The sequence below is a fragment of the Lepidochelys kempii genome, chromosome 6, assembly GCF_965140265.1.
Source record: "Lepidochelys kempii isolate rLepKem1 chromosome 6, rLepKem1.hap2, whole genome shotgun sequence".
Lineage (NCBI taxonomy): Eukaryota > Metazoa > Chordata > Testudines > Cheloniidae > Lepidochelys > Lepidochelys kempii.
This window is the reverse complement of record NC_133261.1, coordinates 104,499,570-104,525,264: the sequence shown is the minus strand read 5'-3', so window position 1 is coordinate 104,525,264 and position 25,695 is coordinate 104,499,570. Positions and strand designations below refer to the sequence as shown.

Below are 25,695 nucleotides of genomic sequence, written 5' to 3'. Positions count from 1 at the left end.
GTTACTCACTCTTGTTTTCCTTTTCCTCCTTGTGCCAAAGGATCTTTCACTTCTACCTGGGGAGTTAGCAGAGGCAAGTAAAAGGAATCCTGGTCTAATGCCTCTTCTGAAGAACTGGCTCACTAAATTAAATTCTCTCTTTGAGTCTGAGGGGGAAAATTGCTCTGCATTTAAACGGCCTGCATATAGAGGGGAAAGTGTCATGGAGCGGGCACGGATTTCTACTCGTAGTTTAGTGTGGTGTCAGCTTGTTGGATGTAATAAAGGAAGCCTGTCTGGCTGTGTACATATAGGCTGCCTTGCCAGAGCCACCAGAGATGACGGGCCAACTTTGGGGTGAGCCTAACTTGCAACTTCTAGCTATGTTGGTGTACCTCTAATGGACTTCCTCAACCTCTGGCACTCTGACTGACCTGGCCAGCCCCATTTTTTTAGTCATGATGCAACTATTAACCTTAAGGATGGAGCTATATATGCAGGGCACAGAGCTTCCTAATGAGTCCAAGACTTTGCAGTTCACTCCAGCAGGAATTAGGAATGGCCTCAGATCTGGCCACTTTTTGGATCACACCATTGACAGCAACTCTTGTAACCTGTTAACATTTCTAGGACAGCTTAAAAATCCCTTAGGTAATTCTCAGCCTATTCTTGCCCACAAGGGGTTGAAAAGAGGAAAATTGACTGATGTAAATCTCCATGTAGATGCTTGACTGTGGAAGGTGGTCAGGTACCAGGGTGATGGGCATGGTAGAAGGACGCGAATAAGATAGAATAAAATGCAGCATCTTAAACTTGCACCTGCTGACTGATAAACTTACATCCCCTTACATGTCACCTCTGAATTTGACCCATTCTGTAGTTGACAGTAGTACCACAGTGTGAGAATTACATTAAAGGGTGAGGAGAAAGGGATAGCAGGGAAAAGGAACTAAAAATAGCAAGTTCCCTGCTTTAACATGAACCTCTTATGCTTCCTTTGCCTGGTAGCTTATAAATTACATCAGTATAACATCCCTTATGACCATTCACTGATATATAATTTGCATAATCTTCCACCTCACCTCCCAGGCCCCAATTCAGGATGATGCTTAAGCATGTGCTGAAGTTAGTCCCTATTCAAGACAGCACTTAAGCATGTGCTTTTCTGAATTGGGGCCTGGAATTGGCTTAAGTACTGTAACGTAGGGTTTTTCTTTAATGTTCTAATATCAAACAATGCATTTCTTTGAGTATTTGAATTCTGTTACTATTCATCATTTACTAACATAACCCTTTGTCCTTTTCTTTTTTTCCAGGAAAAGAGGGATAGAAGTCATACAGGTGAGTAAAGATTATTTTAACTTTTCTGTATAAAAAGCAAAATGCTTCTTCTCTCACTTTACAAAGAAAACTACTAAATCTCTGGCACGTCACCAACAATTGGTCTTCATTTTTTTTCCATTCCGTCAATCTTTTTCTTGTTTCATTCCCTTATTATTTCAAACATTCACTCTGGGAAAAGCAAGTCTGATGCTGCTAAGTGTGTATGGTAGACCCTATCCAATCTTGTGGCCAATGGTTAGGCTTTTCTTTTCTGTATCAACTAGTAAGAGTCAATAACACTGGTTATGATTAGGTGGTGTAATCTGTGTTTATTGCATTTAAGTACAATAAGGCTTAAGGGAAAGAAGAGCTGCCTGTTTGTAAGAAACTTGTAAAGAAGTTAGTCCATTATGCAGAGAATATTCTTGCAACCCAATGGACAGGAAGGAGACAAAACTATCGCTTAATTTGGTATTGGCCCATCTACTGATGGTCTTGAGGGGTGGCTGGATTTTCTTCCTGTTTGCTAAGTCTGGATGGCTCTATTTCCACTGTGCTATTGGTAAAAGCAGTGCTTAAAGTGGTCTGAAAACAGGTGGGGTTCTGTCATCTGAGCTGAAATAAATTTGTATGTGCTGGATACAGACAATTCACAATTTCGTGTATATATTTATTTTATAATAATCACATTCAGTTTTTAGCTTGAGAAGCTATTTACCTATTTACTACTATTGGTTTTTAAATGAGGAGAGAGACTTCTATTGAGACAATAACTAGTTGAGATATTTTTAAATTTTAACATACTAACTCTAGTGATGGTCCAACATAACCTGACAAAACAACTTCCAAAGTCCTTCATAAAGGGAAGAGGAGACTGAAAATGTGCCACTCAGGAGCCCAGCTTGATTAAAAAACAGGTGTTTTTTTTGGCCATGTCTGTGATCCCACCCACTTCAGGCACTGGTTAAAGGGACATTGTAAGCTCAAAAAATCATTTCTCTCACGAACAGAAGTTGGTACAGTAAAAGGTATTACCTCCCCCACCTTGTCTCTTACATTTCTATCTGATGCTTTTGTTGTGCCATGTAACCCCTTAGAGCGCGGTAACCGAAAGAGATCAGGATACAGGCTTTGTTCCCATTTTATCTTGTGCATTCTACAGTACCTTCTATCATTGTCGCTCTTTTGTTGCTGGTCAGTTGCACTCTTGCCCTGCACTAAAGTGAGAACTTTGCTCGCATGCTCCTCAGGTGCTGGAAGAGGGAGTTCATCAGTAACAGCAGCACAGCTGACATTGTGTACACCGAGAAAGAAGGATGGGGTGTGAGCTGAGGTTGTTTGGTGTTGCCCTTCTTTCTGCTTGAAAGATCTTTCTAAACATCAGCAGGGGTGCATAAAAAATCCTTACGAGCATGAATAAAATCTCTTTAAAAAATCAGATCATGCTATTTAAAGACTCCTCTCTCAGAAAAAATACATTTTAAAAAAAGTCAGTTTGACAACACTAAATTTGGGAGTGTTCCTTTAAGGTGTATGAGCATATTCTTGTGAAGATCAGCTGCTTGACAGCATTACAAGAAAAGAGAGAATCTGCCTTAATGTCCAGCTGTATTTATCCTTACTCCTCTAGCATGCTACAGCCACAAGATCATCCTCCTTCCCTTTGCCAGCTACTGTCAGGAGCTGAACAGCGCATTGTTCATTTGTTTGCTGTTTGTTTAGACTCTCCAGATCTCTGCCTTTTGAGATGCTGGTAGTATTTATCAGCTTTACATTCTAGAGAAGATGAGTATTAGCCTGCATCTTATGATAATGATGATCATTATTATAACATTAATAATAATTGCTGACAATGGGCCTGGATATATTTCATTGGGTTTCTAAATGCTGCACTGTTTGTTAAAGTGATGAGACAGCCATATGAGACTAACTCAGCGCAGCCCCTACTGGCTGAGAAGAGGGGAAGATCCTTTTTACTTCCCTGGGTTAAGGTCCTGTGCTTATATTATGATGATTGGGTGAGTCTCCATTATAGTAATGTAGCATGCAGGGCTCACAGGCAGAGTTCAATTATTGAATGGAGGACTCTGTAATTAAGTGTGGTTTAATGTCTGTTCACCAACTAGACACAAACCAAGTGGAAAAGACCTTTTTTAAGCAGAGAAAGTTTGGAAATGTTTGGCGAGAACTTGGTGAGGACTCAGTGAAAAGATACCTTATGGAATCAAACCTCACAGCATTGTACGGGCTGCCTGGGGATCTTGACTTTGAGAGATCTGCCCCTAACAGCTATGCCTAGAGGACAGGTGGGTAATCAGTAACCTTTACTTGATTAAAAGCTGTTGAAAGACAATTATCTTATTCCCTTCCCCCCCCCCCCCCCCCGCCTGCCCAGCAGCAAGGGAGGAACATGCTTCTGTGGTTGCATTGTTAAAGTTTCATGAGATCTGAGGCTTACCTTCCTGTAATAGCCCTCACTCGGGATTTGCTTGGGAAGCATAGCCTAGTGGTCAAGGCCGCAACCTGTGACTGGCAGGGAGGGGAACCCAGTCCCTCCCACTCCATCCTTTGAGCTACCAGTGGTCTGGCAACTGACATCAAGGCTGCCCTTCTTTCCCCCTCTCTCCAGTCAGCTTAGTCCAAGGCTTTCCTCTCTTGGGGAAGTCCAAATCAAATAAGTAAGAGGGGGTTACCAGGGTCCACAGGCGGAGAAGAGGGGGATACTTCTCTCTAAGGTGGTCTTCCTTTCCCTTAGGGAGGGTCCCTTTGGGCAGCTATGTCCAAGACTTTAGGCTTCCCTCTGCTCTGTGCTGCTGTAACTGTGGGCTGCAGGTCTGCTCACTTCCAGCTCCACTGCCAAAATGAGCTGTTTCCCTGTCTTCTAATTCCTTCACCAGATGGAGCATTTGCTGCAGGTGTGGTGGGGCAGGGCTGTCTGGGCCCAAAATCCCTTAACCCCTTGTTGCCCAGTGTGTGGTTTGTAGACCCCATCACAGTTCCTCTGCAGTGTTGAGTATTTTCTTCCATCTCTTAGTAAAGAATTTACCCCGTAGCTAAGGGTGTCCTGATAAATCTTACTGCTGACAGCACTTTAGATGCCACCTCCCTGCTACCAAACCAAACCAAGCTATTCTGCACATATCCCCCCCCTCCCAAATGCAAACTTTCTGTGCATAGAGATGTAACCAGAAACCTGTATATTCTTTTCATACCAGACCCCCAGAAAACCTCCATTGCCTACATGATGTGCTTTCTCAGCTCTGTTCGTAGATGAGGAATGATGGTTTTGGTATTTGATCTGCTGGACAACGTTCATTTGGCAGTAGTGTTGTTTTCCTTAAAACAGCAGGACTTCTTTGCTTTCCAGGAATAGCTCCTATTGTGAGCTGTCCCAAAGTAAGCCACCTCATGTTCTTGACAATAAACAAACAACTTGACGCACAAAAATACACAGACTCTTGCATCTGTGTTCCTATTTGCACAAGATCAGAAATGTTGCCACTGATTTCTGAATACATTTAGTGTGGCGTGTGTATACACAGCATAGCCAAAGAGTCAGTAAAAGGAATTTGCTGTTAACCGGTTGGATTCAACAGGATGGCTAGTACTGCAGTAGAGTACTAAACAGGCATGTGGTGATTTGTGTGAACAGACACCAAATCTTTGTCTCAATTCCTAAAATGTTGCCCAAGGTGAGGAAGATCCATGGATCTTCCTAATAAAAGAAAGGAAATTTTCCGGTGAGTGCCGATATGTTTTCCTATTTCTCTTCTCTGTGAGAAGATAAGGTGACCCTTTTCCTTTCACTCGTGCTAATGAAAGCCTCAACTTCATTTTCCTTACAGTTAATTTCTACCTATATATTGGTGGTGAGCTACTCTTGGATGATGGTTAGACTTTGCTACTGAATTTGATGTTAAGGCCAGCCTACGTTTCTGACTTTTGCCTGAGACTTCAGGCTGTAGGTGTAGAGTTCCAAGTTCTTGGAAAGTCAGCAAGCAAATGTATTTGTGAAAATGAACTGGTGTACGGCAAGGAATGCTAATGGTAGGTTAAGTAAGCATCCTCTTCCACCCACTGGTAAAACATTACTTTTGTACTAGGCATTTATAAAAACAAAAATACCCGAATCCAAGACTGACAAAATGAAATGTAATAGGTGCATTTGAAACATGGATAAATGAAAACCCACATGAGTTTTTATTTATGAACTCAATGCATTAGAGTTGAAACAGGCAGTGGTATTACTTAATGCTGTTAAATGAAATCCACTAAGCTATTTGGCTTAAAAATTGGCATGGCAAAAGACCCTCAGTGTAAGGTTCTATAGAGCAGCCAGACCCTAAACTTTGCACACAAACATATGGGAGCTTTGGATCTGAACTCTTTAGCTGGTTCCTGTCAGGCTAGTGGACAGATACAAAACCCTGGATACCAAATCCTCCAAATGGTGAGTAATTTCAGATCTGGATCTGGACTTTGCAGCTTGAACCCAACTCAGTAAAGTAGCTACAGATTGACGCCAGAAAACATAATTCAGTGTACATCTTTTTAAATAAGGACACTAACTAACTGTGTAAAATAGTTTGTTGCATCTCTTCCCCTTGCAGCAATTTAATCTGTCTGTCTGAGGTACTGACTGGCCTGCATAGCTGGAGTAGCTGAGTGCCTCACAGTCTTTAATGTAGTTATACTCAAAACATCCCCGTAAGGCAGGGAAGTGCTACTCTCCGCATTTTACAGATGAGGATCTGAGGCACAGGGAGGCTGCGTGACTTGCCCAAGGTCACACAGGAAGTCTGTTTCAGCGACTTGCCAACATTGCATTGGCACATCAATACACAGTGCACCTGACAACTGCAGACGGAGCAGTATGTGCTGGCACTCTGGAAGCACCAGTAGCATAGCGCCTAGCACTTGTTCCTGGGAGCAGGGGCTTTTGGATGCTGTGTGATGGGATGAGGTTAAGAGGGCCAGCAGAACCAGGGCAGCTACAATACTTGTGGTTTTTTTCCTATGTAAAGAGATTGCATTGGTGGAGCTGGACTTTAGCTGAAGACCTCATTTAACCTGTTCTAACCACTGCTTGGAAAACGCCTGGTACAGCAGTTGCATGTCCACTCAAGGTGTTGTAACTGTGATACAAACGTAGGGGATTCCAGCCAAGGACTTCAAAAATCACAAGTAGGGGAACTTCTCCTTTACTTTTTTTCATTGTGTTTAAGGCATGAAATTTCTCTGTATATTTATAAAATATTCAGCATATAAAACATTGAATTGATATCCAGTGTCCTGGTGATGGAATCTAATGCCAGCTGTTTTAATTGGAATTTTAAAAATGTAACATTTATTTGGGACTTGGGTTTTAAACAAAATTTGGTGTCCAACAGGGTAGATTTTATTTAAATCAAATTGATTAAAATCATGATTTAAATCACTAGTCAGGAAGATTCGATTTAATCATGGTTTTCTACATAAAAGTACATTTTTGTTGGTTGTTATAACCTTAATACATATTCTTCACAACTCAGAGATAGATGTAGGTTTCATTTTGAAAAGGTACACGCTATACATTTTTAAACAGTGATTTATTTTGAAAACTTTTCAGATTAGTTTTACAGTTTTACAGCTATATCAGAAAATGAATGATTGTTTGGTTATTTTATTTACCAAAGGTAATTGAAGCAGATATTTATGAAGTCATTGGGAGGTGAACTATCTCCAATTCAACAGGTTAATCATTAATGTTTGGAGGATTTTCTTGCTGTATTAGGAGGAGAATATCACCAGACAGACATTTAAATGGTTTTATTTAACTAAAATAACAATGTTAAGTATTCTGGATTTTTTTCTTCAACAGCAAACATATAATATTATAACAAAACAAGCATATGTCCCTCGCTTCTCACATTTGTCTCCAGACTTCTTCTGCTTGTCCAGATCTATTCCACCCCCAACAATCTTCTATTCATTGAACTTTTTGAAACTTTGCACTTTGAGAGAGGTAAGGGATTGACTCTGTGTACACAAATTTGCAGAGGGACAACAGAGTTGAGGTCTGTTATTTCTCACCTCTATATATTTTTTATTTAATTTTTTTTTTGCTGTTAACAAGCATGTTCTCTCTGGAGACACAAATCCACAGTTTGAGAACTGCAAAGCTAAGCATTTCTGATGGTATCTTCTAGACTGAGCACTGAGTCCCATTGGGTAGATAGAAAGATTAACCTAAATAATCTATACAGAAGCTTCTGGAACCCCATAAAATTGGGTCCTAATCCATGGACTATTGGAACTCATTTACAAAACTTTTCTTAAACATTACATGAATATATTCTCTCATACTATAGAATTAGAATTTATAATCCCTATTGCATGATGAGATATCTTTGAGCTATACTGTATCTTAATTAAAACTATCTTTAGATCGGATTTTTTTGATAAAATGCTTTTTGAGGGGGAAAAATATTTTAAATAAAAATCTGATTTTTTAAAATTTTTTTAAAAAATCATTGATTTTTATCCACCCTGGCATCCAATTTAAGTTGCCTGTATTAGTTTAACTAGTAACGTGGCCTCTTGCTTCTATCAGCTTGGCTGCCTGGCCTGAGGTCGTGGGGGGTAACAATACCTTGTTTTGCAAAAGCTCTCTAAAATTAGAGAGATGCACATTTTTATAAAGGGGAATCCTCACAAGGATATCTGAGGATGGCTTACATTTATTTTTGTTTCAAATTATGCAAATAAGTATTAATTAGCTGAAGCCCTTAGGCCCCTGACAGATTGCCTGGTTAGCTTTTGTATTGCAAAGTTTGGGGCACTTCAAAGCCCACTTAAGTATCTACCTCATTCAACCTTTCCTGGAGATGTAATTCATATTTTTCTATTTTTAAAATGAAGATTTATAAGTATTTTTTTGGTGCCTAATTAACATTAGCACGCGTTGTCTTGGTAAGACATTGAAGTTGCTTGTCTTCAAAACTGGGATTAGTTGTTGAATTCCGAGCTCTGATGTGTTTTTTTTTGTTTGTTTTTTGTTTACTTTTAAATAAAGTAACAATGGTACCTGGAAGATAAAATGTTTTTTAATGTGGAACAGTTGACTGTAGTAGTCAGAATGGTGTAGGTTGCTGCTTTGTTTTTCCTTTCCCACACAACTCTGGGAATTCAGATATTTCAAATCTCTTATTTTTGAGTGGAAAACTGTCCTTTAAACAGTTGGCTTTGCTGAAATCCGTGAAAGAGAACTGAGGTTTTTATCTTGAATCAAAGTAAAATACTGATGACAACAGTTTCCACTAATTGTTGCCAGGGAACAGTTGTTTTCTTGAAATGTTGAGAGGTTTATTTTCACATGAAGTATGAAATGGAATAAGTTAGGAACAGCAAAATATAACCAAAAGAAGGGTGCTTATAAAATACATATCCAATAACATATACAGAAAGATGGGACTGGAGAGCTTCCAAAGCAAGCAGAGTCGCTGAGATGTTGGAGAGTTGGCTCGCTGGAAGAATAACGTTTATTTTCATTTGCGTGCCAGCATCTCAATAAAGTGCACATTCCCCTGGGTATGGCATTCAACTGTGACCTTGGTGCGTCTTTAGGAAAAGCTAGTACAAAGCCCTCAAAATCCCTCTGACTTTTGCAGGTAATTTTCAGATGTTTTGACATGTGGGATTAGACGTTACAGGTGTTAAATTGAACATTAAAAGAGATTCTGGTAACTTCTTAAGGTTACATTTTGATTTACTGTATAAATACTGTAAAGTTAAGATGTGGGAGTGTCTTCCAAAATTCTCTTCCAAAAGTACTGTATGGAATTTTTTTCAAAAATCCACAACTCTATCCCCCAGAAATAAGTATTAAAAACAAACAAACAAAAAAAACCACCTAAACAAAATTCTAGCTTTTTTTTTTTCCTAGGGGTAAGGCAATGTGATGGTCTCCTTCATCTGGTTCTGTGTCACTAACTGCAAAGCACTATTTGCTGAGGTGGTAGGAATTGCAGATTCTAGTGCATGCACGGAGAGAGAAAGAGAGGGAGGTTTGGACATGATGGGATATTATATCCTGCAAATTGGACTTAAAAGCAAAATCAAACATATTTCTTTCTGCTCCATTCAGAACACCTGCATAAATATATATTTGTAGGGAAAAATAAAGAGAAAAAAGATAAAATACTCCACACTGTAGTGTAGCAATTAAGAAGACAAGTTAAATGTATTGTGACAGAGGTTCACGGCAGCCCTCAGTTTGGCTGCTTCTGCTAGAGGCTCAAACCTGCCTTCACTCAGCTAACCTCATCATTGACCAACATGGGGGAAACGGAGAACAATCCCCACAGTCTCTGTGTCCCACCTAGTGGGTCGGGGACAGGCCAGATCCCTTTCCCTTCTGCTGTTGCTCACAGACCAGGTCAACTCCTCCTGTGTCTGATCAGGAGTTGGGGGGACGTGGGGAACCCAGGCCTGCCCTCTACACTGGGTTCTAGCCCAGGGCCCTGTGGATAACAGTTATCTACAATGTCTCCTGTATCAGCTGCATGACAACTACAACTCCCTGGGCTACTTCCCCATGGCCTCCCCCCCAGCACCTTCTTTATCCTCACTGCAGCATCTTCCTCCTGAAGCCTGATCATGCTTGTACTCTTCAGTCCTCCAGCAGCACACCTTCTCACTCCCTGCTCCTTGCATGCCCTCCACTAACTGATGGGAGGTCCTTTTTAAACCGGGTGTCCTGGTTAGCCTGCCAAAACCGATTCTAGTATGTTCTTAATTGGCTCCAGGTGTCTTAATTAGCTTGCCTGTCTTAATTGGTTCTAGCAGGTTCCTGATTGCTCTAGCGCAGCCCCTGCTCTGGTCACTCAGGGAACAGAAAACTATTCATCCAATGGCCAGTATATTTGCCTTCTACCAGACTCCTTGGGCTCCTGCCCCGTGGACCTTCCCGGCCATCCCGCCCCTTTACCGTGAGCCAGCTGCATGAGTTCAGTTGCAGCTGGTTCAGTTCCGGACCGCGCCAAGGAAACATCTGTACATGCTCGTGCTCCACACCCTTCACATCCTCACCCTTGCGTCCTGCCCTGACATGAAGTGGCGAGGCATCCTGCCACCTCTGGAGAGTGAGGAACCCCAGTGGGCCAGCCTATATTCCACCCTGGTCCCAAGGCCCACCAGGGATGTCAGCAGCTGGCTCCTTCACGGAGCCATGAGCACGGGCATGTACTTGGCATGGTTCACTCCCCTCCCTGACACCCGCTCCTTTTGTGGTGTGAGGGAGACCCTGGCGAATGTATATCTGTAGTGTGCCAGGTTGCAGCCCCTGTTCCGGCTCCTCTTGGACATCATGTTATGTTTTTGGTTGCACTTTTCCCCTCACCTGTTCATCCACACACTCTCTATCCGTGGCCCCAAAAAAATGCATGGGACCTCCTTGTCAACCTCCTCCTAGTCCTGGCCAAAATGGCCATCTGCAAAACCAGGGAGAGGAGGTTGGACGATGGGGTTTCCTGCGACTGTGGGGCCTATTTCTGCTCCTCAGTCCATTCACACATCTGGGCAGAGTTCCTCTGGGTGGCATCTGCTGGCTTCCTTGACACCTTTGAGGAGCAGTGGGTGCTGTCTGGGGTTCTCTGCTCATTGTCCCTGTCAGGTCCCCTTCATTTAGCCCTGTGACCTCACTCCCGTTCCTGTTATCTCCTTCGTTGTCCCCCGCAATTATTTGGAATCCCGGAGATGTTCTTATCTCGTGAACCAATGTGTTACCTTCCTGTTTGTTCTTTCAAAAGCCCCCTGTTAATTTAGATAATGCAGTCATTCATATGGGAAATTCTAATAATCCCCATAGTTATGTTACCTCACTGACCAAGTCAGTTACAGCATTCATACCAGTATCACATATCAGTAGTCTTAGGCTGGGGGAGGGTCCTTTAGCAGTGGATCCCAACAGGACCAGACTCCTGTACCCCACTGGTCTGGGTCTCACAGTATATTTAAAAAAATAAATCTCTCCAAGGTATTGACCTTTTTAAAATTGCAGCTATATCTGCTGCATTTTATCTAAAGGGTATGAATTACTGTATAGTTAGGTAAAATTTTCAAAAGCACCTGTCTTCTTCAAGCCTGCAAAATCTACCTAAGCACTTAAATTACTTAAATTCTATTGACTTTCAATGAGGTTTTGGCTCCTAAATTATTTTTGAAAACAGGAGTTAGGCACTGCTAAAAATCTTGCCAAAATTCAGTAACCTGTAACCATATGCAATGAGGAGCATTTAGATTTTATCTTATGCTACTTTGACACATGGAGATTTGAGATTGTGAGGAGTGGCCGTGTGGCCCTAATGGATAGGGCACAGGTCTGAGAGTCAGAAAACCTGGGATAAAATCCTGGCCCCATTAAAATCAATGGCAAAACTCCCTTTGACTTTAATAGAGCCAAGATTTCAGCCCTGGCTTTGCTACGGACTCCCTGCATGGCCTTGGGCAAGTCATTTAACTTCTGTGCCTCAGTTTCCCCATCTCTAAAATGAAGATAGCATTGCATGATTAAGGTTATGTAAACATAATGCTTTGAGATCCTTGGCGGCAAAGTGCTATGGAAGTGTATCAGAGGCACCTAGGGCACTTGGATGCTTTTCTCTTCTCTTCTCTTCTGCTTAGTTTTTGCCCAAAAGGCTGTTGACCATGTTTGACTGCATCAGAAGTCTGAAATGGTTTTGCCGTTCTGGGTGTGGACATATGACTAGGAGCCTGAGAAAATCGCAATTTCATCAATTTCAGTGATACAATTTTTCCGACAGCGGGGAGGTGGCACTGGGCATTCACATGTGCCGGTCTCGTGTTTTGGTGAGTGAGCTTGGAAGGTGGGAACTGAGCAGGAGAAAGGAAGAGAGGGAGGAAAAAGTCTGCAGCCTCTGGAGTAAATTGCAGCAGTTTGAGGCTGGGCAGGACTCAGCGGCTGGTTTTGTGCAAAGGAATGCAGCAGTGACCTTTCGTTGACTGCATGCTGTGCACGTCTCATGAAAACTGCCACTTTACCCATGACACTGTCTGATTTAAAAAAAAAAAAAAATCCATGATTTTCTCAGGGCCCTAATCGTGATAGGGTCTCCAAGGCAGAGCAAATGAAGTGAGCCTAGGGACTTGTAACTCAGGAAATGCTTTTTTTCCCTCTTTTTTTTAACTTTGTAATCTGTGGTTTGCAGTGAAGCATACGTGCAACTGTTGCAGTGTATTTGTGTGTGTAGTTGTCAGCCCAGAACTCCCTATTTTAACCCTTATGCTTGCATTTGGAAAGGTGGGGACATAAACTTGTCACAGGTACCAGGCTAACTGCACCTCTGATTCCTCTGGGCTCTGCCCCCTCAAGCCTTTGTCACCTGCTTCAGGGTGGAATCATGTGATTCTCCCGCTCTCAGGCCAGGCCTTGGGCTGCAGGTCTTCTGGTGCTCATTGGGATTATCTCAGCAAGTCTGATTTAGGCTCAAACCTTGCTCTTCTGATCCCTTTGGGAGCAATGACAGAGGAACCCAATGACCATACAGCCTTTTTAGAGCAATATTATTTATTTAAAACAAACATTATGCAGAAAAGAGATCTTAAAAATAATAAAACAGATTATACTCATGTTTTCTAGTTTATCAGGTGTCTGCCCATTTTATGCATGAGGACCCTGGTAGGTATAAACAGATTATGCACCTCCCAAGACTGGTAGGATTTGGATGACAATCTCTGCCTTTAACTCACAAACCAGTTCTCTTTCCAGTATCAGGGAGAACATCCTTCAAAAACTGCTTAGCTCTTTTGATCACTCCACTGTCTTCTAAGTGTGTGCCGGAGATGTTCTTATCTGGTGAACCAATGTGTTACCTTCCTGTTTGTTCTTTCAAAAGCCCCCTGTTAATTTAGATAATGCAGTCATTCATATGGGAAATTCTAATAAACCCCACAGTTATGTTACCTCACTGACCAAGTCAGTTACAGGATTCATACCAGTATCACATATCAGTAGTCTTAAATTATTACTGAGCAGCTCCCTATCTGTCATAAAAATGACTTGCAAATTAATGAACTGGACTTCACATACTTTTTTAAGGGCTTGATTCTGTTGTGACTTGCCTATGATCATGATTCAGAAAAAGTCTTAAAGCATGTGGTTAAACTGACCCCCTGTGTAGGAAAATACTCTCTCTCACTTGTCTAACTTCAGTTGAACCTAAGTACGTGCGTAAGTGCTGTCCTGAATACAGATGCTTTCCTGAATCTGATTCTGTGTGCCTCTCTGATTTGAAGAAAACATGGAGGGGCTGCAGACTGTAGCTCAAAATGAGAATAGCTGAACATTTAATGCTTTTTTTCCTACACAGGGCATTGTATTTTTAAAAAGGCAACTTTTTCCAGTAGGAGAAGTAGTCATCCAATTTAACTCTGCATTTTAGGTGGAGAATTTGTGTTTGGGATTCCTGGCATTCTGTCTCTTTTTAGGCAAGACAAATATCTTTTCATTGTATATCTAAAGAACAGATAGAAAAAATTCAGTTTCCACATGTCCTGTAGATGTTTTTCTTGCCTCTAGTTGCTATTTTGCAGTATCTTTATTTTTTTATCAGGTCTAGCACATTGTTGGAAAATACTTTCTTTTTGTTAATATTTTTATTCATGATCATTATCCAGTGATCAGTTGGGCGTGCACATTTATTGCTTACAATAACTTTGCATCACTGTCCAATAGCACAGAAGTTAATAATCTGGCATGGGAACTGCTGGGATTAGGTCCCAAACCTGAACAGCGCAGAGGTCCAGGGAAGCGAGCGGGGTGGGTGGGGGTGTGTGTGGGTGTGTCAGTCACAGTTGCTTGCACTTTTTGACTAGATGGGAAAGGGGTAGTGTCTAAAACTTTTCTTTTGTAACATGGAGTCATGGCGTGGAGAAGGTCGAGAACTGCTGGTGGACAGGATTTACTTTGACATTAGAGAGGAAGGATGGTACAGTGGTTAGAGTGCTAGCCTGGGACTTGGGAGACCTAAGTTCAGTTCCCTGCTCAACCACAAACTTCCTGTGTGATGTTAGACAAGTCACTTAGTCTTTGTGTGCCTAAGTTCCTCAATTCTAAAATAGAGATATTAGCATGTAATGGTTGAGAGGCACCCAGATTCTGTGGTAATGGAGGCCCCATAATAAGTTTCTAAGACCGAGAATTCTACAAATCCTAAAGAGCCTTCTCTGACCTGGGGTGCAGCATTGTTTTGTATTATTCTGGCTACAGCTTGTACACACCTCTCCTCTTAACTCTCCTTTTGTCTTTCATAAAGCTCCACAGTTTTGCAGACCCTTTAGTGCCTCCAGGATTCTTTGATATTTGGGTGTTGCCTTTTTTGATGCCAGTCTTGATACAGCATACAAATGTAGACTCATCAGAGGGTGACAATTTAAAAAGTCACAGGTTTTATTCAGCTTATGTTTATAAAGGGCAACTGTTACAAGCCTGTTATAACCAGGAATAATATGTGTTATAGACAGATATAAGCACATCAGAAGATGGTGTTCTAGTACGGTTGCCATCCCTCCGGGATTGTCCTGGCGTGTCCAGGAATTAAAGATTCATTTTTAATTAAAGATTATGTCATGTGATGAAACCTCCAGGAATACATCCAACCAAACTTGGCAACCCTATGTTCTAGATGGTTAAGTCATGGTTACAGATAACCTATTGACCAGTTGGATTCTCAAGGAAATTGAAACCATTGATTAATGTGCCCAGAATATTAAGTGTGACCAAAAAAAAAAAATAAACCAGATGACAGGAATCAAGCTGGGTTGGAATGCCAGGAAGTGCAGCTGGGGAGCATGAGTTAAACCGTCCAGAGCAGAGTGAATCCCAGTTGTACAGACAATTTCCGGTTCCTGTGCTAAGTTTATATGGAAGCTATGAGCCAATCATGTTCCAGGACTGGAGTCCTCTGTTGAGGTTCTGCTTCTACCCTAGCAATTGTTAGCAGGTCCCTCGGCGGCAGGTTGGCACTGACTAGCACCCAGGTTCAGGACCCACATTCCTGACACGCAATAGCACATCCAGGATTCTGCCCCACTGAGCAGAGACTGCAACTGCACACGCAGCATACGCTGTCCTTGCTGCCTTTATTAAATGGAGACCTATCATGGACTAAAATTCAGTTGTCATTTCAAGATTCAAGTTAATTTACCTTGTTCCCTTTTACAATGGTTACATTTGCCACGCTGATGTTGCTCCAAGAAACTATCAGTTGCCTCACATACTTAGTTATGTAACCAGTGTCGTAGCTAAATCAAAGAGGTTTTTTATGTATATTTCATAACTTGTGTGTATGTGTATACACACCTTGCATCAGTTGTCAGGGGGTGCTTTTTTTATTAAGCAAAAAAAGTTAGTCATGACTTATTTGTTAGTCCAGATGCTTTCCTTTTGTTTTTGCCAGTCTGTCCTGCCAAAGTGGAAACAAGTTATTTACAGTATTTTGACAGAGTAAACTGAAGAGTGGATGGAAAAGATGCCATTGGGTCTGAGCTAATAGTGAAAGAGACCTAAATGTAAGGGAAACAACTGCAGAAGAATTTTGGCTAACTTTGCAAATAAAGGAAACCCTTCTAATTTTGTTTTCCTAGTACATTGTTGACTGAGGCCTAGAGCTTCCTGTAACAGTAGGCTCTAAATACATCTGAATATATTTACTTGTACCAAACCTTCTTTACAAACACCCTCCCCCAAACTCTTTAGTCTTAGCAGTGTAGAGTTCCTGTGTTCTATTAGTGCATTGACTCACTGATTGCAAAGATTCCTGTACAGGGTACATGCGATGTATAGCTATTTTATGTTGATTGCATATGTTTTATTCTTGTACTTAGGGTTAGCTTAGTAATAAATGTTCTTTCCTTGTGACCTAGAAGGGCTTGTCTTGTAATGTCCTTTTCCTTATGTTAACATTTAACATTATGTTAAAAGTGGCTGAAAAAAGAACTGGATGTGCTTGCTGACGCTTATTTCATAATCCTGGTGATTTGCATGCTGTTCAAGCCCTTACTAACGGGGCTATCTGTAGCTTGGGCTACCCAGCTACTGGTACTGGTTTCTTCTACATGACTAGAAGAAGCAAATTTTTTTCCTCCCCACCTGATTTCCATCACACTCAGGCTATGGCTACACTTGCAGATGTAGCGTGCCGGGAGTTAAACCAGTTAAACACTGGAGACAGCAGTAGTGAAAGCGCTGCCGTGTGTTCACACTGTCAGCTGCAAGTGCAGTTTGCAGCACTTGCAGCTGTATTCAGAGCGGTGCATTATGGGCAGCTATCCCACAGAGCACCTCTTCCCATTCTGGCGCTGAGGCTTGTGGGAAGGGGGAGGGAGGCCGCGAAGCATCCTGGGTCCTGTCCCAATGCCCCGTGATGCATCACTTTGCATCCCAGCAATCCCTGTGCTTCCATCCACATTTGGCACAGTCTGTCAACGTTTTTTGTACTGCATGCTCTGTCTTCCCTTTCGGTCTGCGGGGATGGGTCCTGAACTGCTGAGGAATATGCTGATGGGTCTTGCCAGCACATCACGTATTGCAGTCGAGTTACTCCTTAAGCTACAAAGTGATAGTGAGGAATCCAACGATGATGTGTCATATGCGTTATGCGTGTTGACGAGATTGCTTGTGGCATTTACAAACATGCTCACTAGCATGGAATGCCGCTTTTGGGCTTGAGAAACAAGCCCTGAGTGGTGGGATCACATTGTCATGCAAGTCTGGGACGACGAGCAGTGTCTGCAGAACTTTCGGATGAGGAAAGCCACTTTTATGGGACTGTGTGCTGAGCTTGCCTCCACCCTGTGGCACAAGGATACAAGATTGAGAGCTGCCCTGCCAGTGGAGAAGCGCATGGTGATTGCAGTCTGGAAGCTGGCTACTCCAGACAGCTACTGATCAGTCACTAACCAGTTCAGAGTGGGAAAGTCGACTGCTGGAATCATGTTGATGCAAGTGTGCAGGGTCATTAATCGCATCCTGCTCAGAAGAACCGTGCCTCTGGGCAATGTGTGTGATATTGAGGATGGCTTTGCACAAATGGGTTTCTCTAACTGCGGAGGCATGATAGGTGGCATATTCCAATTCTGGCACCAGCCCCCTTAGCCTCTGAGTACATAAATCGGAAGGGGTATTTCTCGATGGTTCTCCAGGCGCTTGTGTATCACTAGGGGCATTTCACGGACATTAACGCAGGCAGGTCTGCATCGTTCGGAACACAGGCCTGTTCAGGAAGCTGCAAGCTGGGACTTTCTTCCTAGACCAGAAGATCACCATAGAGGAAGTCGAAATGACCATTGTGATCCTTGGAGCCCTTATACCCCTTAATGCCATGGTTCATGAAACCATACACAGGGAGCCTTGACAGCACCAAGGAGTGGTTCAACAACAGGTTGAGACAGTGCAGGATGGCTGTTGAGTGTGCTTTTAGCCTTTTAAAGGACCACTGGTGCTGTCTGTATGGGAAGCTGGACCTGGCCGATGACAACATCCCTGTGGTTATAGCAGTGTGCTGTACTCTCCATAACATTTGTGAAGGGATGCGTGAAAGCTTCAGTCAGGCATGGGCCGCTAAGGTTGAATGCCTGTAGGCTGAATTCTAACAGCCAGAGACCAGGGCTGTTAGAGGGGTCCAGTGCAGGGCCGTAAGGATTCGGGATTCCTTGAGGGAGCAGTTTGATGCTGAAAGCCACCAGTAATGCTTGGTGCCCTGCACAGGAGTGATGTGCAGTGGTTCCAGTGCTAGCAGGCATCTGTGTTTGCTACGTATGATGCACTGACTAGCAGTGCCTGTTGCTTTCATGGCCTATGGTATCTTAATGCAATAAAGAATGTTTCCAAAACCAAAAAATTCATTTATTGAAAAGAAACACAACTGCTGGAGAAAAACACATGGCATGACGCATCTGTGCTGTGTGAGAGGAGGGAAGGGGGGCAGGGTGGAGAACGGAACAATCACAGGTTTGCATATGTCCTGTTATACTCAGCCTTACTGTCTGGAGTGTCTTGCAATGACTGCTGCACTTCAGGCTGGCTAAAATGCATGGTGATGGGGGTTGAGTGCAGTGGGTAAGGGTCGTAGTTTACAGGGCTGGGCAGTGAAGCTAAAGGTGTTGGAGGCAGCTGGTGGCGATAAGAAACTGGATGTTGGGGAAAGTGGGTTGGTGGTGACATGGGGACACAAGGGAAAAAGTTTTGGGAAAACGGCTGCAGAAGGGGGCGGGCGCAAATCTGCTCTGTATGCAGTGCTGTGAGCACCTGTATCGAGTCCACTTGGTGCTCCATAACAATTAGGAGCCACTCTGTGCTTTGGTGCCAGTGATCTGCATTCTCCTTACGGAGCCTCCTTTCGGTCTCCACCCACTCCTGCACTTTTTGATTTTCATTAAGGGACTGCTGCATCACTTCATGCAGAAAGTCCGCCTTGCTTTTTCGTGGACGCTTCCTGAATCTTTGCAGCGTTTTGGCCTTTGATAACAAGGATGGCTGGGATCTCAAGGTTGCATCTGTAAAGCCAAAATGCAACATTTAACAGAGGCAGCCTTGTTCACACTAGACAGAGCAATGATGTGGCTGAACTTATCCAAAGTTTAAACTTATCTAGTCAAGCTCAGTGCACACAATAGCACAAACCGCCTGTCTCAAGGCGAGCGCACATAACCTACAAGAGCCTCGAAATGGTGAGTAACCACAGGGGCAGCGGGGACTAATTGTTCCAGGGCCGTACTGTCCTCTGTGGTCCTGTGCCTTGGGGAGAGCCAACAGCTGCAGGGGGCCCCTATACTCAACACTGTCCACACATTTTCTACAGGATGGGTTCATCCTGGAAGATGTCTCGCTGCTGAGGGTGACCTGGGAAGTAAGGGAGGGTCTTCTGCAACAACGCGGCTTCCACCATGGCCCTTATGCGGCTTGCCTGTGTGTAGCAATGGTCCTCCCGCCCCAATGGCACAGACATATTAGCCTGATTGGGAAAAGGAGCACAGTAGCTCTCCTAAGGAACCTGCGCAAGCGGATTGCCCAGGTTCTGTATGAGACCTTCGATGAGATCACTGAGGCAGATTACTGCGATGTAAGAGAGTATATCAACGCCCTATTCTGCATCTAGGCATGCACGAAGCCCTAACCCTTCTTTCTCCAACCCTCCTCGCCCCAACATCCTGCACTGGACAACTCCCTTCTCAAAATAAAAGCTGCTTACTGGGCACCTCACCTGCCGTTTGTTCTTCCCCAAGAACTGTCCGCTGTGACTGGCTCCTGGCTGCATACATCTAGGGATGCTGTGCTGTCCTCTGGCTCTGGGCCTCCCTCCGCTTCAGCTCCCACTTTCCTCCTCCTGCCTTGTGGAACTTTGGGCTGTCACAGCCTCTGAAGTGTCCATGATGCTCTTTGGAGCAGAGGTGGGGTCCCCCGAAGTATCTCATCCAGCTCTTTGTAAAACCGGCAGATTGTGGGGCCAGCACCGGAGTGTCGGTTTGTCTCCCACGCTTTGTGATAGGCATTCTGCAGCTCCTTCACCTTTAACCCTACCCTGCACTGCACTGCGTCCCGGTCATGGCCCCTTTCTATCATGGCCTTTGATATCTGCCCGTAGGTATCGTAATTCCTACAGCTGGAGCACAGCTGGGACTGGACAGCTTCCTCCCCCCAAACACTGATGAAGTCCACACCTCGCCATTGCTCCATATTGGGGATTGCCTGGCACGTGGAGGCATCGTCACCTGGAAAGATGTGATGAGAGCACTCCATGCCTAGCTGAGCAAACAGGAAGGGGACTTTCAAAATTCCCAGAGAATTTAAAGGGTGGGTCTGACAGTTGGTCACCTGAGGGCAGGGCAGTAGACTTCAAGGTGATGACCAGAGTGGCTAGAACAGGCATTGTGGGACACTTCCTGGAGGCTGATCAGAGCGCATTAATAGACCAGGGCATCCATACTGGCACCACACAGCAAGCTCTGTGCTTCTCGTGGAGGTGGATTACCAGGGGTGCTCCAGCCGTGGAATCCAGGCACTCTACGTGCCTTGCCAGTGTAGACACCTGAGGAGTTAGGGTGCCCGGGGCTGATTTAATGTGCTCTAACTTGCAAGTGTAGCCAAGGCCGCAGTGTCTGCAGTCTTTCAGATTGGAGTTCCTTTCTGAAGCCTAACTGTGCTTCTCTTGCATGGGTCAGAGGGGCTGTTGCAGGGTACTTCCCCTTCATGTCTTCTCCCAGTGGTTGAGTTTGCTACCTCTCAGCATTTTCAGTTTCTGCAGGATTGGAAAAACCTCTTAACCCAAGACTCAAATGTAGTCATTGTATTGTAGCAGTTTTTTTCTGATATTCTTGTTTTCCCTAGTCAGTGATGCACCCCTCCACTTCTTTCCTCTTTTGCAAAGTTCCCCCCCACTGTACTATTAATATAATTAAGGTAACTAATACAGTTCTTTGACAGTCCCCTCTATCCCTCCCAAACTTGGGTCCCGTGGCTGGTAGCATAGAGTTCTAACCTCCACGTTCCTGCTCTAGGCAGGCCAACCTGATCCTTTTTATTTATTTAGGGCTCTCTGGCATCTTGGACAGCGGCTTAATGGCTTTACATTATTTCCAGTGAACTATGCCAGTGTAAAGTGGCTCCGTCTTCCATTTTGTTTAGAGAAGGTGTGGGGATGATGATGTAGCCTGATGTTAATCGTGTGGGTACTTTTTTGTTGTGGATTATGAAAGTAACAAAATCTGTGATAGCTTATTTGTCTAGTGATCTCCTCCACTTTTGAATCGTGCCAGCTCTTATTAATAAACCATTTTATGGCTGTCTTGTCTGGCTGAGTCACGAGTGTAGTTCAGCTAGATCCATTCAGGCTGGAGAGGGTCTGGATTATGGAAGTTTGGAGCTACTTTTCTCAAGTCCCTAGTGTTTGCCACTAGTATCCTCATCTGCCAGCTTGTATACATTCTGATACCTTGTGCACAGGGAAAGACCTCTTTCTCCAATGATTAGCAAAGGGTGAGGCATCCCTCCACAAGTGATTGCCCTTGCTGAGCCTGGAAGAGCTTTAAAAACCTGTCTTCAAGTGAGAGATTTAAGATCAATCTGTTTATTTTACTGAAGAGAAGGTAAAGGGATGAGTTGATCATGGTCTACAAGTACCTACATGGGGAAAATATTTCTGATAATAGAGGGGTTTTTAATGTGGCAGACAAAGACATAACAAGATTCAGTGGCTGGAAGCTGAAGTTGGACAAATTCAAACCTGCAATAAGGCACCGTTTTTTTTTTAAAGTGAGCGTAATTAACCACTGTTACAACTTACCAAGTGTCAGGATGGATTTCTCCATAGCTTGATAGTTTTTAAATCTAGCTTGTCTTTTTGAAAAGTCTGTTGAAGGGCAACCAGAAGTTATTGGTGTGATGCAGGAATTGCTAGATAAAACTCTGAAGCCTTTTTATGGTCAGACTATAGATGATCATAATGGTCCCGTATGGCCTCCCCCATGCCATGACTCCTGTAATATTTTCCCACTCTTGATTTGAAGAACATGTTGTACAGCACCTTAGTAGTATGTGTGTGCAGGAACTTAACAAGTGTTCTCTGAGAAACTTTTGATATGGGAGTAGTTTAGGTCTGTTTAGAGTATAACTAATTTACAAGTAATATGGTGTTGGCTATTTACTTTGTATAAGGAATTGCAATGTAAATACTACATAATTGTGTCTGAAAAATCCTCTCTCTTCATGGAAACATTGCCATGAAGACTTTCTGTTTTAGTGCCCAGATCTGGTGTCTGTACACCCTAGCTTCAGGGCAGTCATTCCATTAATCAGAGTGTTTAAAAGGAGGGCTAATGTAATGTTTACTTAATTGTCAGTAGACCGAAATACGGAATGTAGTTCGTGGTGATTGTGAATTTTAATTTCTTGAAAATTCTCTGCATTACATCTTTATTTATTGAATCTATCAGGGTTGTTTATGCCTTTGCCCAAGAACTTTGTGTGTTTGCAGATGGTGACATAGCAACAGCCTGCAGCATATGATGTTGAATAGAAGCAGAGTAAGCCAGGATGATGGACCATAAAACAATGAGAAACATGTCCAGTTATAGAAAATAAATGGAAATTTAAAACAAAAACAATGTGACTTACTCAGTAAAGAGCTTCATATTTACTTAATATTTTGCTTTTAAAACTCTTGAATGTCAGACTCCACTTAAGTGTTGTCACCCATTTAAATAATAATGATACTTTCCACGTTCTTAGTGCTTTTTTCTCCATCTATCTATTGAAATCTATCTAGGTGCTCCTATGATCTCTGTCACTGTAATGTCTCAGCTTCTCCCACATATTTTAAAAAATAGAAATCTCAAAGCACTGCACACATGTTAATAAATAAATCCTCAGAATGAAACTTTGTTTCCTTGGTCAGGGATTTACTCCATCATACAGACTGTGAAACTTAGCACAGAGAATTACATGACTTTGAACAAGTCACCATTGAAGTCTGTTCCGAGTTCCTCTTCCAGTCCCACAGACTAATATATATATAAAGTTTTGCTTCCAATACAAATTAAGCCATTCAAGAACATTAGTCAAACACAAGTTATTGGGGTCAATAAAGGTGTAACTGGGTGAAATTTAACAGCCTGTGCTATGCAGGGGTTCAGACTAGACCATCTGTGGTCCTTTCTGACCTTAAATTATGAATCTATGGAAAATAAATGCAGCATACAAGAGGGAGCACATCTATCCAAGCACATGGCTTGAACACAAAACTGGGAATCATCCATTTCTTGGGATGAATAAAAGGCTCTCCCCCCCCCCCCCCCCACATGAAGCAAGGTATTTAAGTATTCAAAGAGGGACTTTGACTGTGTGGGAAATGTTCAAACATAGCAGACTTAAATATAGAATCGCATAATGCAGTGGCCTAAGGAAACCTTGCCCCTATAAAGCAAAAAATGTGTGTGCTGTTTCTACCACTAACTACTTCTTTAGGCTGCATAAGGAAGGTCTTTAAAGTTTGTTCCACAACCCCCCATCCCCCCCCCCGACTTGTTTTTTATGTTGGGAATCTTTAGCTCCACTATGATCCCTCTTTGCAAGGAGAATTTCATCATGATAATGACATGACAGGAGGCTGAAAACCCCAAGCCACAGCTCACTGCTCCTGCTTTAATAGGAGGGATCTGAGGGCCCTGCTACACAGGTCAAAACAAGAGTTTAACAGTAACTTTTCAACTTGCCTCTGTTTGACCTGGGGTACAAGAGGGTTTGGTTTTGTTTGGCCAGTGTGGAAGGGGGCAAACCATGGAATAAGGCTTATTGAAAAATGCCATTGGTTCCGCAGGCTGAACTGAACGGTATTACCTCCTGGTTCATTACAGTAGAGTTTAACCACCCTCAAATGAGTTGCTGGCTTTAGATGCTGTGTCCCTGGAGTCTGGGGAGTTGCAGCTTCATTGTCAGTCTCCTGTCTTGAGGGCACCATCAAGGTCTTCCAAACTTCTTGACCAAGTTTTCCCACACAAATAGCGGACTAACTTGATGGGCTCATTTGTAACATGAAGAAAATAATTGGAGGGGAGGGGAAATCTTTACATAAAGGTCATCTGTGTCCATCTTAAAGGGACACTGAAGGGGGCAAAGAAAAACTTGTCACTTTTGCACTTCATTTTACCCCGTCCTTACAGCCACATCCCATCCCCACAACTCCCTAATACAAAAATCTGAGAGCAGGTTTTGTAGCTTGCTCTTATTAGAAGACTTGTATGTGAACTGTAGTTAATTTGTCTCCAAATGTGTACTGTCAATTTTGGATGTAGATGAAAAATTTTTTTTTAGTATTTTTTGCAGAGGTCGCTGGTGGGTGCGAATTAGTTCTCATGATGCTCACTAGGAGCATATGGCTTTAGAGGTGATTTTTAAAAAGGTATTTAAAAAATGGCAACAATTTTTCCTTTTAAAAAAAAAAGGGGAGGGGGGTCTTGATTTGCCAAAAAATACACACTTCATATAAGGAAAACTTCTAAGCCCTGAAATCCTGCATATACACTAAATATCTGAAGGGTGATATCTCTACTTTTTTGTCCCTTTGGAAGGCTGCATAGCTACTCCTGACTGTCCCCTCTCCTGCTGTTCATCTGAAAAGACAGCAAATCCCTTGATGTGTTTAACATCTTTTGATTAGTTTCAAAGCAACTTATAGAAGTCAGAGGTTTCCAAAAAGAAATGCAGCATGTCTTGTATTCCTTCCTGTAATTTGGTGTCTGCCTGTGGACTCCAAATTGATCACATCTCATTATCATGGCTCAAATTAAACAGGAGGAGACTAGGTCAATCAGGAGATGAGTTGCTTTTTATAAGCTTTAGTTTTATTAGCCTGCAAACTCAAAGTTTGGAACGGAAATGCCCCAGTGCAGTGACCTACGTCCTGCTGGAATGGAAGAAAAAGCTGACAGGAAAACAAATTGAGGAGGTGGCTGGTTTCTCCTGCACTTGTGACATGATGCAAGAATGTTGGAGGGGTCTGCGTCTGGCTTATCTATGGATTTTATTGTTCTCCTGGGAAATGGCTGACTAAAATAAAAAACCCAGAACAAAACTCCAGCCACAGCTGTTTTAAGGCAGCGTGGTTTTTGTTTCAAGCAGGAGGAATTGGAGTTACAAAGCCGGTTTCTTTTCCCACACGGGCAACTTTTGGACAAGTGACTTAACCTTTCTGTCTCTTGATTATGCTTGTTTTCAAAAAGGTGGAAATACCTCACTAGGGCGTTCTGAGGCTTTAATCTTTGTAAGGCATTTTGAGAAGCTCTACTGAAAGGCACTACAGCCCCTACTGCATGTAAATATAGCTTCCTAGTTTGATCTTGCCTCTACATCACAGCACACCAAGCATCTGATTTCCCAGGGTTCTGTACCCTTTGATGTGCACTACCTGGTGCCTGATGGGGTTTCTTTGGCAGCATTAAAGGCCTTCTACATCGGCAGCACTGGTCCGTTAACGATTAAGCGTCAGTCTCTCATCCTTGTGCTAAAGACAGGTAGAAATGGTTACAAAGAGAAGAAAAGGAAACCACCCACCTGCCTCAGGAGGAAAAACACTTTGAAAAATAATGGGAGTGAAATTCTCAGTTGGCTTTTTTCAAAAGTCTTTTTAAAATAATTGGTGTGAGGCAGAACCGTGGTTACCTTTTGAAGAATGGCCATGCACTGTCAATGAGTTCTATAGAACCCTCTCCCTGACAGGCACTGAGCAATGGAAAGAAAAGCCCTACTTCCATCTCCTCACCCTTGAGCATCATTCATTCACTCGGAGAAAGCTGTCTCCGAGTCCTCTGCTGTGACAGTAGAAGAATCAGATTGCACTATCT

At 42.9% G+C, this 25,695-nt stretch overlaps 1 protein-coding gene across 4 annotated transcripts in view; it reads left to right on the top strand.

Annotated features, from left to right (window-relative positions):
- ITPK1 (inositol-tetrakisphosphate 1-kinase) overlaps window positions 1-25,695 on the top strand; it is a 256,126-nt gene that overhangs the window by 56,482 nt on the left and 173,949 nt on the right. For 3 of the 4 annotated variants that reach the window (XM_073349514.1, XM_073349511.1, XM_073349512.1), the window contains exon 2: window positions 1,296-1,320. The exons of the other annotated variant lie outside the window; for it this stretch is intronic. In XM_073349514.1, coding sequence (XP_073205615.1) covers window positions 1,296-1,320 — 25 coding nt within the window. The remainder of the gene's footprint in view (window positions 1-1,295; window positions 1,321-25,695) is intronic. 4 annotated transcript variants of the gene reach the window in all.